Below are 19,148 nucleotides of genomic sequence, written 5' to 3' on the forward strand. Positions count from 1 at the left end.
AGGCTGCGTGGTCCCATGGTGTTTATACTTGCATACTATTGTTTGTACAGATGAACGTGGTTGTAAGGGCTGTCGTTCTCCTCATCCTCAGATGAGGAGAGGAGAGAAGGATCAGTAGACCAAAATGCAGCATTAGGGAAATAAGCCATCTCTTTATTTGTAACGACGATGGCAACACGAAAAACAAAACACTTTCAAAATACAAAACAAGAAAACGACGTAGACGAAAACCTATACATGAACTTACATAACTAAACGTAAAACTCACGGACAGGAACAGACTACATCAAAACGAAACGAACAGCCAAACAGTCCCGTATGGTGCAAACATAACACAGATACGGAAGACAATCACCCACAAACAAACAGTGAGAACACCCTACCTAAATATGACTCTCAATTAGAGGAAAACGCAAAACACCTGCCTCTAATTAAGAGCCATACCAGGCAACCCAAAACCAACATAGAAACAGAAAACATAGACTGCCCACCCAAAACACACGCCCTGACCATAAACACATACAAAAACAACATAAAACAGGTCAGGACCGTTACAGAACCCCCCCCTCAAGGTGCGAACGCCGGGCGCACCAGCATAAAGTCCAGGGGAGGGTCTGGGTGGGCAGTTGACCACGGTGGTGGCTCAGGCTCTGGACGCTGTCCCCACACCACCATAGTCACTCCCCGCTTCTGTCTTCCCCTCCCAATGACCACCCTAAAACTAACATCCCCTAAATGAACGGCCAGCACCGGGACAAGGGGCAGCACCGGGACAAGGGGCAGCACCGGGACAAGGGGCAGCACCGGTACAAGGGACAGGACCGGTACAAGGGGCAGGTCCCGGCTGATATACTCAGGCAGATCCTGGCTGAGGGACTCTGGCAGATCCTGGCTGAGGGACTCTGGCAGATCCTGGCTGAGGGACTCTGGCAGATCCTGGCTGAGGGACTCTGGCAGATCCTGGCTGAGGGACTCTGGCAGATCCTGGCTGGACGGCTCTGGCAGGTCCTGGCTGGACGGCTCTGGCAGGTCCTGGCTGGACGGCTCTGGCAGGTCCTGGCTGGACGGCTCTGGCAGGTCCTGGCTGGACGGCTCTGGCAGGCCCTGGCTGGACGGCTCTGGCAGGCCCTGGCTGGACGGCTCTGGCAGGTCCTGGCTGGACGGCTCTGGCAGGTCCTGGCTGGACGGCTCTGGCTGGTCATGGCAGGACGGCTCTGGCTGGTCATGGCAGGACGGCTCTGGCTGGTCATGGCAGGACGGCTCTGGCTGGTCATGGCAGGACGGCTCTGGCTGGTCATGGCAGGACGGCTCTGTAGGGAGGAGAAGGAGAGACAGCCTGGTGCGTGGTCTAGGCACTGGCTGCGCTGGAGAGGAGGAAACAGCAGGAGAGAGAACCCGGAGAGACAGCCTGGTACGGGGGGCTGCCACCGGAGGACTGGTACATGGAGGTGGCACCGGGTCTACCGGACCGTGAAGGAGGACACGTGCTCTTGAGCACCGAGCCTCCCCAACCCTACCAGGTTGAATGGTCCCCGTAGCCCTGCCAGTGCGGCGAGGTGGAATAGCCCGCACTGGGCTATGCAGGTGAACCGGGGACACCACCTGTAAGGCTGGTGCCATGTACGCCGGCCCGAGGAGACGTACTGGAGGCCAGATACGTTGGGCCGGCTTCATGACATCCGGCTCGATGCCCAACCTAGCCCTCCCAGTGCGGCAAGGTGGAATCGCCCGCACTGGGCTAAGCACGCGTACTGGGGACACCGTGCGCTTTACCGCATAACACGGTGTCTTACCAGTACGACGCCTTCTACCTCCACGGTAAGCACGGGGAGTTGGCTCGGGTATCCTACCCGGCTTTGCCACACTCCTCGTGTGCCCCCCCCAAGAAATTTTTTGGTCTGACTCACGGGCTCCCAACCGCGTCGACGCGCTGCCTCCTCATACCAGCGCCTCTCAGCCTTCGCTGCTTCCAACTCCTCCTTGGGACGGCGATATTCCCCTGGCTGAGCCCAGGGTCCTCTACCCTCCAGGATCTCCTCCCAAGTCCAGGAGTCCTTGTTGCTCTGTTGAGCATTCCCTTGCCGCTTGGTCTTAGCGTGGTGGGTGATTCTGTAAGGGCTGTCGTTCTCCTCATCCTCAGATGAGGAGAGGAGAGAAGGATCAGTAGACCAAAATGCAGCATTAGGGAAATAAGCCATCTCTTTATTTGTAACGACGATGGCAACACGAAAAACAAAACACTTTCAAAATACAAAACAAGAAAACGACGTAGACGAAAACCTATACATGAACTTACATAACTAAACGTAAAACTCACGGACAGGAACAGACTACATCAAAACGAAACGAACAGCCAAACAGTCCCGTATGGTGCAAACATAACACAGATACGGAAGACAATCACCCACAAACAAACAGTGAGAACACCCTACCTAAATATGACTCTCAATTAGAGGAAAACGCAAAACACCTGCCTCTAATTAAGAGCCATACCAGGCAACCCAAAACCAACATAGAAACAGAAAACATAGACTGCCCACCCAAAACACACGCCCTGACCATAAACACATACAAAAACAACATAAAACAGGTCAGGACCGTTACAGTGGTACCTTCAGGCATTTGGAAATTACTCCCAAGGATGAGCCAGACTTGTGGAGGTCTACAATTTTTTTTCTGAGGTCTTGGCTGATTTCTTTTGATTTTCCCATGATGTCAAGCAAAGAGGCACTGTGTTTTAAGGTAGGCTTTGAAATACATTCACAGGTACACTGACTCAAATGATTTCAATTAGCCTATCAGAAGCTTCTAAAGCCATGACACCATTTTCTGGAATGTTCCAAGTTGTTTAAAGGCACAGTCAACTTAGTGTATGTAAACTTCTGACCCACTGGAATTGTGATACAGTGAATTATAAGTGAAATAATCTGTCTGTAAACAATTGTCCCGGGTGGCGCAGTGGTCTAGGGCACTGCATCGCAGTGCTAGCTGCGCCACCAGAGTCTCTGGGTTCACGCTCTGTCGCAGCCGGCCGCAACCGGGAGGCCCGTGGGGCGGTGCACAATTGGCATAGCGTCGTCCGGGTTAGGGGTTAGGGAGGGATTGGCCGGTAGGGATATCCTTGTCTCAGTATGTAAAAAATGTAATAAAATGTATGCACTCTACTGTAAGTCGCTCTGGATAAGAGCGTCTGCTAAATGACTAAAATGTAAAAATGTAAATGTGGAAAGATTACTTGTGTCTTGCACAAAGTAGATGTCGTAACCGACTTGCCAAAACTAAAGTTTGTTAACAAAACATTTGTGGAGTGGTTGAAAAACAAGTTTTAGTGACTCCAACCTAACACGGAACCCAACCTGCTACGCGCGTGCGCCTTCGTGCGCTATCGTGCATACATTTATTTTGTCCCCCTACACCAAACGCGATCACGACACGCAGGTTAAAATATCAAAACAAACTCTGAACCAATGACATTAATTTGGGGACAGGTCGAAAAGCATTAACCTGTCTAGGATCAGCGTGCCGCTAGCGGCACTCCCCCCCCCCCCCCACTGAAAAACCAGTGCCGCGAAATTCAAAAAAAATATTTTTTTAAAATATTTAACTTTCACACATTAAAGTCCAATACAGCTAATGAAAGACACAGATCTTATGAATCCAGTCAACATTTCCGATTTTTAAAATGTTTTACAGGGAAGACACAATATGTAAAGATGTACATCTATTACCTAAAAACACATTAGCATATTCCACCATCTTTTATTTGTCCACCAACACCAGTAGCCATCACCAATTCGGCTAAACTAAGATATTTATAGCCTCTAACCAACAAAAAAACTCATTAGATGACAGTCTGATAACATATTTATGGTATGGGATAGGTTTTGTTAGAAAAAAGTGCATATTTCAGGTAGATGGCATAGTTTACAATTGCACCCACCATCACAAATGGACTAGAATAATTACAATGAGCAACGTGTTTACCTAACTACTAATCATCAAACATTTCGTAAAAATACACAGCATACACGAATCGAAAGACACAGATCCTGTGAATACAGACAATATTTCAGATTTTCTAAGTGTCTTACAGCGAAAACACAATAAATCGTTATATTAGCTTAGCACATAGCAATTAGCAGCCCAGCATTGATTCTAGCCAAAGTGAGCGATAAAAGTCAACATCGCCAAAAGATATTAATTTTTTCACTAACCTTCTCAGAATTCTTCCGATGACACTCCTGTAACATCACATTACAACATGCATATACAGTTTGATCGAAAATGTTTATATTTAGCCACCAAAATCATGGTTAGACAATGTGAAATGTAGACAAGCTGGTAAAGAAAACGTCCTTGCGCCACTTAGACAGTGATCTACTCTTATACATAAATACTCATAAACGTGACTAAAAAATATAGGGTGGACAGGGATTGATAGACAATTTAATTCTTAATACAATTGCGTTATTACATTTTTTAATTTATCCTTACTTTTCAATACAGTTTGCGCCAAGCGAAGCTACGTCAAAAAACATGGCGTCCTAAGCCACTAAAATGTTTCGACAGAAACACGATTTATCATAATAAAAATGTCCTACCTTGAGCTGTTCTTCCATCAGTATCTTGGGCAAAGGATCCTTTCTTGGGAGAAATCGTCTTTTGGTGGAAAGCTGTCCTCTTGCCATGTGGAAATGTCAACTACGTTCGGGATGAACTGAAAAGCGTGACCAACTTTTCACATCGTTGCAAAAATAAATGTCCCAAAATCGCACTAAACGGATATAAATTGCTATAAAACGCTTTAAATTAACTACTTTGTGATGTTTGTAACTCCTATAACGAGTGAAAAGATGACCGGAGAAATATAACAGGCTAAACTAACGCTTGGAACAGGAGAGGGTCGGTGTCTTCCACGCGCGTTACGCAGCAAGAAAAGACTTGCTAGCTAAAGGTTTTTTTCATTTGTAGGGCCTGTGAACGAGCAATCGAGCCCGTTGGAATCGTCATCACGTAAAGGCATCCAGGGGAAGACGTAAGAAGTGTCCGTATAGTCATAGCAACGACAGTGCCCGTTTAAATGACTTCAGAAAAGTGGCCAACGTTTCTCAAATCTGACTCCATGTCAGGGAAATTGCTGTAGAATGGGCTCTGTTCCACTTAGAGACAAAATTTCAACTCCTATAGAAACTATAGACTGTTTTCTATCCAATAATAATAATAATATGCATATTGTACGATCAAGGATTTTGTGGGAAGCCGTTTAAAAAATTAGCCACATTAGCATAAATAGTCTAAACAGCGCCCCCATCCCCAACAGGTTAAACATGTATAGCAATTTAGCTAGTTAGCTTGCACTTGCTAGCTAATTTGTCCAATTTAGCTAGCTTGCTGTTGCTAGCTAATTTGTCCTGGGATATAAACATTGAGTTGTTATTTTACCTGAAATGCACAAGGTGCTCTACTCTGACAATTAATCCACACATAAAACGGCCAACCGAATCGTTTCTAGTCATCTCTCCTCCTTCCAGGCTTTTTCATTGTTTAACTTATATGGCGATTGGCATCTAAACTTTCATAGTTTTACCATGACAACCGGTAACATTTCGTCTTTCAATCACCCACGTGGGTATAACCAATGAGAAGATGGCACGTGGGTACCTGCTTCGATAAACCAATGAGGAGATGGGAGAGGCAGGACTTTCAGCGCGATCTGTGTCAGAAATAGAAAGGAGTTCTATTTTAGCCCTTGGCATCGCAGATGCTTGTTGGCACGCGCAAGCAGTGTGGGAGCAATAATTGAATAACATGGATTTCTAAATATATTTTGCGACGCTTGCGCACGTGAGGTGTCCGGTCTGGTCAGCATGTAAGTGTATGTAATCTTCCGACTTCAACTGTGTGTATATGTTTACATTTTTATTTTATTGATTTCCGACCGTTTTCTAAGTCAGAAGACATCCAACCAGAGTTTTCTAGGACCGTGTATTAGTGTGTCCCCCAACACTACTACTGTACATTAATAAAATATTTCCCTCTTGCTGGGATTAAGGACTAAAACCATAGCGAAACAGTGCAAAACGACTGTCAGCTCAACTTTAAAGCACTTCAAATCGAATGTAATTTTCATAAAAGTGATTTATAAGATTATAATTGTGTTTGTGCATTGTTTTTTATACCAGTCTTAGGAAGAGTAATCAATCCCAAATGTCTGTCCCCTGTAATGAAATAGTTGAATTGCCCTGCGCTACGTTACATAGGCGTTTATCACTATACTAATGGAGGTGAGTAGGCTCAGGTCTGAGCTTGTTTCCACAGCAACAGAGGACTATAGGAGATAAAGCCAGGGTCCCAACCATTGTGAGTATTTCATGAAGGGCCTCATTACGACTTGGGTGCCTTTGTAAGACTGGCACAGAATTAAACAGTGAGCTTTTGACAACTCATCCTGGTCTATCCTTTCAAACGACTGTCTGATCTAAAGTTCTCCTGAACCCTTGGGATCACTGAATGGCTTCATTCCATAGAGAGATCCTCTCATTACTATATAGCAATACCAACGACCTATGTTCCAATTACTAGTAATAATGGTTGTGCCATGTCACAGCACATCATTACAAAACAGTTCTTACACAGACTCTACATTAATATGATAGGAGTAACACAGACACACCAACACAGTTCACGTGGCATAGAAGCACCATTTATTTTATACCAAGCCTAGTATCCTAATGCTTTGATATGTGTATTCTTTTTACCAACAGTACTTACAAAAAGTTCATTATAACATGTTGTCAGAGTAAGATGGATTTTGCCTGTTGAATGCTCCAAATGAGGTGGAATACCTCTTAGCTCAAGGTGGAGAACATAACCCTTTATTCCAAGAATATTCTAGGAATATAACAATAACCTCCCGGGCTGGATTTATAAAGGTCCTTCAGTAAATCCATAAATTAAGATCATTATTATACTATTATTATTATTATAGATTATAATTATTATACTTCCAACATTAAGCCTACTGTACTGTAATGTGCCAGATAACAAATAAATAAAGAAGTAAACGTGTTAAACTTTATAAATTGTTGTTTGAGTCTAGACTGTGTATTCATGCAAAAAAAAGATTCACAACAGATCCTAATTTGAGCTAATAAGACACTTTAAACAGTTTGATTGACAGCACATTGGAAAGCAAAACATGTTATTTCCACAATTATTGCCAATTAGACCATTTGTTTTGCTAATTGCCAATAATGAAGGGAAACTGTGCTTGTCTCTATGTGTGAAACAAAGAAAAATAAACATTTTCCCTGCTCTTGGCATGTAGTTTAATAAACTCTGAGAACAACAAATGTTGCTGCTGAAATGCATCTGCTCTGACACTAACTGGAAAGTATGCAGCAGAGTTGTGCCCTTTCCTTTTGTTTAATCAGGTCTCCTCTCAACCATGGGATGCAGTGATCCATTTTCATTTGTACGCATAATTACTTGTTGCACTTATTGACCAAAAGCAAAACATAGACAGCCTGAGTGATTCTGGCTGTGTTTACAGATTAGACAAACAATCTTGCAGGGTTTTGTTTCAAACAAGGGATCCACAAGACACAGAGACATTTAGAATGTACAGTACATTGGCTGCATTTACATAGGCAGCCAAGTTCTGATCTTTTGCCCAATTAGATCTCACTAGTCAACAGACCAATTAGTGGAAAAGGTCAGAATTGGGCAGCCATTGCATAGTGAATATGGACACAATTGAGAATTCCGTACCATTATATTCAATGTCAAGGTGTTTCATATGTAATGTTGTAGCTTCACTCACCAACCTTTGGGAATTCATCTCAGTGCATTATTCCATAAGGAGGTCAAATAGATACAGAATAGCCCAATGGGCATATGGGAGTTACCATCCAACTCTGAACATATCCAACAAGAAATATTTGCTTTGCTGAGACCTTATATCCTCAAACGCTCAAATCTGCTGAACAGTAATTCCCTTTTTAAATCATGGAGTTCTATATTATGTTCTTCTTTGTGTTGACTAGGTGTAAAGACAAGCCTCAGGGCCCTCACTTATGTCACTAGATCTAACTGTGAAACTCAGTTACATTAACATTATAGCATATAATCATTCTCTGATGTTGCTTCTCCTGAGTATGCATTTTATGCCAAAACGGTATGTCTCTACAAAGCTTAATTTAGAATAATTTCCTCAAGTGGATGGAAAAATGTTAAACACAACTGAATTCTCGACAAGATGTGTTGCTGAGATGTGACCTGTAGGTCACAAGTTCATGTTGTTGCCATAGTGTGATAACGTGTGAACCTAATCAAACTGACAGTATAAAGGACAAACCACATAATGATGTTTGAGTCCTAGTTGAAGTTCTATTGACAAACAGCTGTCAATCCCACACAGATAATTTGTCCCCCAAAAAGTCCATGAACCTCATAACCTTTTCACTTGATGACGTCGAATTCCTGGTGCGACTAAGGTCGACGTTGTTTACAATACTGTTGCTATTGTTGGAGCTGAACTGAGGCTAAACTAGGAGGACCGTTTGCCCCAATCATAACCTTTACCCAGCTGGCGCACTAACATAGCCCCCTTCACTTTGTTATTTACATTATAGAATGTGACAGTTTTCATAAGAAAAGTACAAAGAACTGTCTGCTCATTCTAACATCAAGGTTATCCTTGGGGACCAGACCAAGGCTTTTGCTGCCAGGCTTTCATACGCACCAAACAGTATGTATTGTATATGCCTAAATGGATTACTCAGATGCACAAAGGGGTTTGTTGATTTCTTCTATGGTAAGGACTGTTTCACTGTAATTTATGTTTTTACTTCTGGAACACTCTAGCATTGTGAAATCACTTCTATTGTCTGGTGAGTAGCATTGTGCTGTGTAGATCAAAATATGATAACCTATGTGATAATCTGCCTGCCTGTACCAAGACCCTATTGCTTACATCTGGGTGGGAGATCATTTGGCTCCAGCTCTCAGACCCAGGATATGATCCAATGACACAATGTTCATTGTTTGTACATTGCTGAATAAATCTGTAGAGAGTCACTAACTTCAGCAGCTGTTTGCTATATTTCTTGTATCTCTATAGATAGCGACGGGCTATCTGTTTAAATGCAAGTGTGTTTGAATGGCATATGGCCCGTTAATTTCAGAGTGAGTAAGAGACAGACCACTTCAATCATGTAGGGAAATATCACTCTTGTGTTCAGGTGTCTCTGCAATATTCACAGAGACCAAGCTGGAAATGAGGGACATTAAAATCAAATTATGACTCTTGCAAGGTTAGAAGATCGATCGGCAGCTTTCGGGCTGTGCTGGGTGCTGCTATTGATGAGCACACTGTTGTTAGGTAAAATGGTGAAAGCTTTGCAGTTATATGTAAGGATGATATGGGGCTATCAATCTTAGTTGCAGTATAGCAAAGGGGATCATTTGGAAGCTAATGACAGCAATTTACAGAAGAGGACAAGCGTAGAGATGGTAACCATGACAGATGTCATGCGTGAATAGTCATGTGATATGTGATAGAGCCATTACGTCGGAGCACTCACATTATGATTGCACATACAGAATATTGTGAAGAGCCTAAGTAATGGGGAATGAGTAACCATGGTGAACCATTCGAGTATATGTACTTGAGTTCGGACTCACTACTCTTATGTTGTTAAAATAATATTTTGTGAAACACAGAAAATATTAATGTCCCCCCTTCTTCTCTCTGTATACAGGCTGTGGAAACCAACCTGGCATCAAAGGACAGCCACTGGGTTTATGCCAATGAGGTGAGACCAAAACCCGTACAGCATATTTATACATTTCATATGGATGAAAATCAATAATGCTCTCACTCTGTTCTCTTCCATATTTAGACTCATAAACAGTATTAAAGCTCTCACAACATGCCACTTCTCTTCTGTCTTTCTGAGGACGTTTATACAATATTGACCCAATCATTCTTGTTTATTGCGTATTCACAGCACTTTGGAAGCCAAAGTCGGTTTTTACATGTTATTTGTTGATATGAGATTGGCCTAAATGGTCTTCCAAATGGACTTGAACATCACTAAATGCCAAGCACTTTGTGACTACTAAACACTGTGCTCTCTATCCTGCCTGAGAGCAGCTGGGTACGTTTACATTGATTCAGGCTGATTTGGAGATAAGGACCATAATCCATCTGATGTCCCAATGCTAATGGGAAAAAGCATGTTCCTACCATACCTGGATGTCTTTTTATTAGCATTTATGTACTTCCAAAGTACACTGTAAAATTGACTTAACCACGAAACCACAGTGAACTTACCCACACATACACATGAGCGCACACATGCACACACACACAAACACACACACACTAGGACCATATGAAGATGAATGCTTTAGAATACAGTACCACAGGAGCTTGGTAGCACCTTAATTGGAGAGGAGGGGCTCGTTGTAATGGCTGGAGCAGAATGAGTAGAATATCATCAAATACATCAAACACATGGTTTCTAGGTGTTTGACGCCATTCCATTCGCTCCATTATTATGAGCCGTCCTCCTCTCAGCAGCCTCCTTTGTTATAAACATTGACAAGGTGCACAAACGGGCTGATCTTCATCATTATACGAATGACAAGTCCTTATCTCGCAACTCTGCTCCAACATCCTAATCATGATGCATGTATTGATCTTGCATTCATCTTGTGAATGTGATTTATTAATGTACCTCATAGTATCTTCCTGTTTAGGCTGCACACAACTCCTGTTAGTAAAATATAAAAAGTTAATCATTTATTTTGTGGCACACAAACACATTCCTTTTTGCTTTCAGACAATTATGATAGAGTGTCACCACCAAGACATTAGCTGTAATAGCATCAGACTGCAGAATGTATGAGCTAATTGAATGTTAATTTCTCCATCACTTCCTTAATGATTGACACGATGTGGCATATTGTTGAGTTATCACTCCTCACTATATTAATGAATAGAACGGGCTGTACCTGAGTATTTTGAAATGACATCCCCTCTTTCTTTCTCGTTGAATGTCAAGCGTACACTACCGTTCAAAAGTTTGGGGTCACTTAGAAATGTGCTTGTTTTTTAAAGAAAAGCAATTTTTTTTGTCCATTAAAATAACATCAAATTGATTAGAAATACAGTGTAGACATTGTTAATGTTGTAAATGACTATTGTAGCTGGAAACGTCTGATTTGTTATGGAATATCTACATAGGCGTACAGAGGCCCATTATCAGCAACCATCACTCCTGTGTTCCAATGGCAGGTTGCGTTAGCTAATCCAAGTTTATAATTTTAAAAGGCTAATTGATCATTAGAAAACCCTTTTGCAATTATGTTAGCACAGCTGAAAACTGTTGTTCTGATTAAAGAAGGAATAAAACTGGCCGCCTTTAAAAAAATATGTTTTAATGACTCCAATCTAAGTGTATGTTAACTTCCGACTACAACTGTAGATATTCCATTAAAAATCAGCCGTTTTCAGTTACAACAGCCATTTACAACATTAACAATGCCTACACTGATCAATGTTATGCTATTTTAATGGACAAAAAATTAGCTTTTCTTTCAAAAACAAGGAAATATCTAAGTGACCCCAAACTTTTGAACGGTAGTGTATATGATGCCACTGTGATCACCTTGAGGAGGGAACGACAAAGGCAAACTATTTTTCAATCGGCCTTGTTCGATGCTGGCAATGTATTTTAACATGGAGTACACAACATGTTCAACTTGGAAGGGAAAAAAGGAGGTGGTGTAATACTGAATACTGTAATACTGACGTAAAACCTGTCAAAATACAGTGAGGGGATATTTACCAAAAAAATACCATATGATTTGATTGACCTTCTAATTAGAAGAGTGGGAGCTGAAATGGTCCACTTAATAAGCCTACCTATAGTTTACTCTCAATCACTATATACAGTGCATTCCGAAAGTATTCAGACTCCTTCACCTTTTCCACCTTTTGTTACGTTACAGCCTTATTCTAAATTGGATTAAATCTTTTTCCCCCTCATCAATCTACACACAATACCCCATAATGACGAAGCAAAAACTGTTTTTTAGAAATGTTTGCATATGTATTACAAATAAAAAAAAACAGAGAGACTTGTCCTGAAGCCATTTCGCGTTGTCTTGGCTGTGTGTTTATGGTCATTGTCCTGTTGGAAGGTGATCTTTCGTCCCAGTCGGAGGTCCTGAGCACTCTGGAGCAGGTTTTCATCAAGGATCTCTCTGTACTTTGCGCTGTTCATCTTTCCCCTAATCCTGATTAAAATATATGCCCCATGCCCCAGTATGATTACTACGTGTTGTGATTGGGCAGGGGCAACCATTTTAGCCAGGTAATCTCCAGGCCCTGTGTTCTACGCTTCTGTGTTCCACTGGTCCCTGTGAGGCATTTAAGCCAGACGGGCTGGCATCAGGAGAGGAGGGGGTGTCTCTGTAAGTTCTCTGCCCCCTGGGCCTCGGCGCTAACTAGGACATGGAGGCTGCGGCGAGGTCTCATGTCTCATTCATCAGCCACCACAACCAGCTATGATAATCTATTGTCACTGCTAACCAAAGTCAGTTCAGAATGAGTTCATATGAAGAGTTAAAGGCCAATGCAGCCATTTTCATATCAACATCAAACAGCTTCTGGGTAACGATTAAGGGGCGGCAGGTAGCTTACTGTGAGGGGCGGCAGGTAGCCTGGCGGGTAGGAGCATTGGGCCAGAAACCAGCAGGTAGCCTGGCGGGTAGGAGCATTGGGCCAGAAACCGAAAGATTGCTGGATCAAATCCCCAAGCTGACAAGGTAAATATCTGTCATTCTGCCACTGAGCAAGGCAGTTAACCCACTGTTCCCCGGGCGCCGATGACATTGATGTCGGTTAAGGCAGCCCACCGCACTGCTCTGTTCAGAGGAGTTGGGTTAAATGCAGAAGACACATTTCAGTTGAATGCATTTAGTTTGTCAGCTGACTAGGTATCCCCCTTTCCCTATTGGATTTAAATTAAAATGGGCTTTTTAGCAAAATACTATTTCTCAGGCAAGAATTTAGCTAGCACTGTCTGGGAGTATTCTGAGTGGGAAGGGGAAAACTGAAATCAAGCTGTTATTGACAGAGAGTTTTGGAACTCTTTGTTATTGGTCGAATCAATTTAACCACATGTCTATGTCACCATGGAAAGCCGAAACCCAAGCAAACCTGCTGATTAGAAGGTCCTGTGTAGATTGTATTTTCAACCAGCAACTATCAGGAAATAACACTTATACTTTTACAGTGTTAGTTTCATCAGCTGTTGTACAATATGATATAAAACACAGGTAAATACAATTAGGACTGCACTGGGTCTTTAACTGGTGAGAAAAGCAATGATAGGAGAGCTGAAGTAGAGAATGGATGGAGAGGAGAGAGGGAGAAAGAGAAAGAAGAACATGTACTGAAAAGTTCTGAGAATTATAAAAAGAATGGTGCAGAGTAAAAGAGATGGTTTGTCACGTTATTCTTCAGCAATTGTTGATACCAAGTTTGGTCAATCTTCCACTTTCTTCACCACAGGACAGGATCAGTTACAAATCATTGATTGATGTATGTGGGAGGAAGTAACAAGGCATCCTTCTCTCTAAATCATCAGCCAAACCAGGGTGTGATGTTGGCACAGGGGAGGGTGGTTGACACTCTCTGCTGGTTCTGTCTGGATGGATGGATGACGCAGTCAAACAGGATTTGTTTTTTTTTCACAAAAAAGAGAGGAGGTGACACCTGAGTCTGTGTGTGATGGATTAGAGTCACGCGGCGTGACAGCCAGAGTCAAGGAGGACAGGGATGATATGACTGATTGTCCGTGGTAACTGCCCGACAAATGTTGGGATGGAAACGGATAATGTTGACACTATCTGTGAAACAGCAGTGCGCATAGTAGAGAGAAATAAAACACATTCTACTATCCAAAGACAGGATTTTTTTATTTATTAGGGATATGTATTTTACATTAACATAGTTAGACAAAAACTGTAATAAATCATTGAGTCGGAAATAGACAAGCACTTTAGTTAACCATAGTAATGTATGCTCCCTCACATACTGTAATTATCCACTACTTTGGAGCTGCACTATATATGGTGATGAGAGAGATAGAGAGAGAGAGGAGTGTGAATATGGTTGAGGGTTCATCCTGGCTAAGTAAGAGTACATCCCAGAGTTCCCCTCCCAGTCCTTCCACTAGGCTCTGAGCTACTCAGCATACATGTCTAAAGCTGAAGAACAAAAAGCACCTTAACTCCTAATTAAATCTCCAGGGTGATTACCAGGATTTCTTTATTTATATATCTTGAAAGATTAATAACATGATTGAGCGGCGTATTGAGGATAATTTAGCTGTCAGCCAGGCTTGATTTGATTAATGTATTTAGATGATGTATGTCATTGAAACTACCCTCTGTTGAATTTTGGGTTTTCTGTCTTGACTAGGTCAATTTACCTTAACTAGGTCATCTGAATTTTGCTATTGTTTTCCCCTCAAAGTGTGTGTCCACACTGAATGCATAAACAGCTGATCTCTCACATTCATCCATTCTGCTATGTATTAGCTCTCTAATGACGGTTTTGACCTGTATTGAAATTGTATTACAGAGTAACACAATAGTGGATGTTCGTCACATTGTGTTAGAGTGGTGCCATACGAAATCAACAAACTCAAAGGGTAACCCACCAATGTTCTTTCCTTGCATACCCAAACTTCCTCCCACCCCATTAAAATACTAAGACCTTGCCATTTGAAGCTTAAAGCGGCGATCAGCAGTGGAAACAATAACAAAGCGTTTCCCTGCATTTGTTTCGGTAAAAAGCTGAGGGATGGGGCTGGAAAAATGTAACCGCTCATAAATTCATAGACAGAGCTATTGATGCAAGGACTGACCATCCATGATATAAAAATTTGAGTTGTAACCATGTTTTGAGGCTATATAGTGTGTGTTTACATTTACTTTGTTTACAAACCTTGTTTACAAGCAGTTTTACAACAGTTGAACTGAGCTCATAAGCTTGTTTTACGCTAATATTTCTAAACAGAGTAAATGTAAACAAACAATAGTTTGGTTCTGATGGGGTACAACACTTGGACTAAGCTCATGAGGCATTTATAATTTATATTCTTCAATAATTAATGGGTACATATCATTAATAAGTAAAAAAATGGACAACTCTGAGTGCCCCTTTAATGATCCATGCTTTTATTTAAAACTCCTAATCTATGGTCATTTTTGTCTTGTTAGTAAAATGGCTTCAACAAGGTCACTGCAGTGTCAAGTGATGTCACAGAGGTAACCTGTGGTGGTGGTGGTGGAACGTTCTGGCAGGTCAGGACAGGAAGGACGACCCTGAACATGAAGTCATACCTCCATGGATCCTGCGGCATATTCCACCCGATTAATGCAACACAGCACCTCGTGAATAGCCATTATTTACAGTTGACTGGCTGTCAAGAGGAATCTTAAACACTTAACACCTACAAAATTCTGTTTGTATGACTCATAGTGTAGTGTGTTTGTGCTGTATAAAAATACATGTACATCTTTCTAAAAGCAGTAAAGTACACACCTAGTAAATTATTGATGAGGTTGTATGCTTGTTGCATAACAGTTATGCATTTCTCGAAGGAATGAATGAGCTTGGATGGTGAGATAGAAAGAACAAAAGGCCAAGGAGAGTGAGATAAATCGACACAAAGTTCAAAATAAAAAAGGGAGAAAGCGAGACAGAGAGACAGCTAACGGGAAACAGAGGCTTGGAGATAGAACGTCTGAGAGAAAAATTTGACTTGGACAGATCGAGAGAGAGAGACGGAGAAGCACAAATACGTTTGAACTGTCAGTTGCCTCATTAGTGTGGTGTTTGACCCCAGTGCTGGTTGATTGGCACATCATTGACTGCTGTCCTGCTCTGGCTCTCATTACTATTGATCTGACCCTGTCTGGCCCTGTACTCATTCCTCTCACCCATAACTGTATCACCCCCGTCTCACCCCTGTCTGCATACATGACTTGGGAGTTTCCTTCATACCCACAGCTGTTTGGTGTATGCTCTGGTATTCTAAGAAATTGAAGGAGTGTTGTTGTTTATTTGTCAATTGATCAAAGCAGTTGTTCCCAAACTTGTTATAGTCCCATACCTCTTCAAACATTCAACCTCCAGCTGCATACCCCCTCTAGCACCAGGGTCAACGCACTCTCAAATGTTGTTTTTTTGCCGTCATTGTAAGCCTGCCACACACACACACAATACATTTATTAAACATAAGAATGAGTGTGAGTTTTTGTCACAACCCGGCTCGTGGGAAGTGATAAAGAGTTCTTATAGGACGATGGCACAAATAATAATATAATAATAATCAATCATTTTGCTCTTTATTTAGTCATCTTAGACATAAAACTTTATTTGTTAATCGAAAATTGTGAATAACTCACCACAGGTTAATGAGAAGGGTGTGCTTGAAAGGATGCACACAACTCTGCAATGTTGGGTTGTATTGGAGAGAGTCTCAGTCTTAAAACCTCTACCGCTTCTCTCTCCCGGATCCGGGATCCTCCTCATCAAAAAAGCTGACTAGCATAGCCTAGCCTAACGGGACAGGGATATCATATAATATAATTTTCATGAAATCACAAGTCCAATACAGCAAATGAAAGATAAACATCTTGTGAATCCAGCCATCATTTCCGATTTTTAAAATGTTTTACAGCGAAAACACAATATGTATTTCTATTAGCTAACCACAATAGCCAAACACACAACCGCATATTTTCACCATGTTTCCACCGCATAGGTAGCTTTCACAAAACCGACAAAATAGAGATAAAATTTGTCACTAACCAAGAAACAACTTCATCAGATGACATTCTTATAACATGTTATACAATACATTTATGTTTTGTTTGAAAATGTGCATATTTGAGGTATAAATCATAGTTTTACATTGCAGCTACCATCAAAAAATAGCACCAAAGCAGCCAGAATAATTAGAGAGAGCAACGTGAAATACATAAATACTCATCATAAACCATTTATGAAAAATACATGGTGTACAGCAAATGAAAGATAAACATCTTGTGAATCCAGCCAATATTTCCGATTTTTTTAGGTGTTTTACAGCGAAAACACAATATAGAATTATATTAGCTTACCACAATAGCCAAACACAAAAACGCATTTACTCACCGCAAAGGTAGCTTTCGCAAAAACCAGCAAAAGATATAAAATTAATCACTAACCTTGAACAAATTCATCAGATGACAGTCTAATAACATCATGTTATACAATACAATTATGTTTTGTTCAAAAATGTGCATATTTATAGCTACAAATCCTGGTTATACATTGTGAATACGTAGCATCGATTCACCAGAATCTCCGGAGATATTTTGGACACTCACCTAATCTGACCAAAGAACTCATCATAAACTTTACATAAAAATACTTGTTGTATGGCCAATGAAAGATACACAGGTTCTTAATGCAACCGCTGTGTTAGATTTAAAAAAATTACTTTACCATAACATACAGCTTGCGTTATTGTGAGACAGCGCTCACCAAAACGGCGGAGAATAGGAGTCAACATTTTACACAGAAATACGAAATAACATCATAAATGTTTTCTTACTTTTGCTGAGCTTCCATCAGAATGTTGTACAAGGAGTCCTTGGTCCAGAATAAATCGTTGTTTGGTTTTAGAATGTCCATTTCTTCTTTCGAATTCACGCCACAATGCTAGCCAAGGTTGCTAACATTCCCATCCTCTCTTGACGCAAAGAACGGAAAACTCCAAAAGGCACAATAAACGTTGAATAAACTGATAAATCTCGGTTGAAAAAAACCTACTTTATGATGTTATTATCATATGTATCAAATAAAATCAGAGCCGGAGATATTCGCCGTGTAAACCGAACGCTTTTCAGAAGACAATGTCGAGCTCCCCATCGCGCCTTCGAAAACAAAGAATATTCCGGACCGGTCACTCAAAAAGCTCTTGTTCGGCCTCAGATCAAGCTAGACACCCCATTCCACCTTCCACTGCCTATTGATATCTAGTGGAAGGCGTATGAAGTGCATGCATATCAATAAATAAAAGCCAGTTGAATAGGCAGGCCCTGAAACAGAGCCTCGTTTTCAGATTTTTCACTTCCTGTATGGAAGTGTGCTACAAAATTAGTTCTGTTTTACTCACAGATATAATTCAAACAGTTTTAGAAACTTCTGAGTGTTTTCTATCCAATAGTAATAATAATATGCATATTGTATGATCTAGAAAAGAGTACTAGGCCGTTTCATTTGGGCACGTTTTTTTCCAAAGTGAAAACAGCGCCCCCCTATTGACAAGAAGTTTTAACCTGTCTAGGATGAGGGTGCCGCTAGCGGCACTCCCCCCCCCACCCCCACTGAAAAGGCAGAGCCGCGAAATTCAAAAAATATATATTTTTTAAATATTTAACTTTCACACATTAAAGTCCAATACAGCTAATGAAAGACACAGATCTTGTGAATCCAGCCAACATGTCCGATTTTTAAAATGTTTTACAGGGAAGACACAATATGTAAAGATGTAAATCTATTACCTAAAAACACATTAGCATAATCCACCATCTTTTATTTGTCCACCAACACCAGTAGCTATCACCAATTCGGCTAAACTAAGATATTTATAGCCCCTAACCAAGAAAAAAACTCATCAGATGACAGTCTGATAACATATTTATGGTATGGGATAGGTTTTGTTAGAAAAATGTGCATATTTCAGGTAGATGGCATAGGTTACAATTGCACCCACCGTCACAAATGGACTAGAATAACTACATAGAGCAACGTGTTTACCTAACTACTAATCATCAAACATTTCGTAAAAATACACAGCATACACTAATCGAAAGACACAGATCCTGTGAATACAGACAATATTTCAGATTTTCTAAGTGTCTTACAGCGAAAACACAATAAATCGTTATATTAGCATAGCACATAGCACATAGCAGCCCAGCATTGATTCTAGCCAAAGTGAGCGATAACGTCAACATCGCCAAAATATATTATTTTTTTCACTAACCTTCTCAGAATTCTTCAGATGACACCC

At 41.2% G+C, this 19,148-nt stretch overlaps 1 protein-coding gene across 3 annotated transcripts in view; it reads left to right on the forward strand.

The window, feature by feature from the left end:
- LOC129836401 (glutamate receptor ionotropic, delta-1-like) overlaps positions 1–19,148 on the forward strand; it is a 376,214-nt gene that overhangs the window by 304,090 nt on the left and 52,976 nt on the right. For all 3 annotated transcript variants that reach the window (XM_055902509.1, XM_055902508.1, XM_055902510.1), the window contains one exon: positions 9,762–9,815. In XM_055902509.1, the coding sequence (XP_055758484.1) occupies positions 9,762–9,815 (54 nt within the window). The remainder of the gene's footprint in view (positions 1–9,761; positions 9,816–19,148) is intronic.

This window comes from Salvelinus fontinalis, chromosome 37, assembly GCF_029448725.1.
Source record: "Salvelinus fontinalis isolate EN_2023a chromosome 37, ASM2944872v1, whole genome shotgun sequence".
Classification (NCBI taxonomy): domain Eukaryota; kingdom Metazoa; phylum Chordata; class Actinopteri; order Salmoniformes; family Salmonidae; genus Salvelinus; species Salvelinus fontinalis.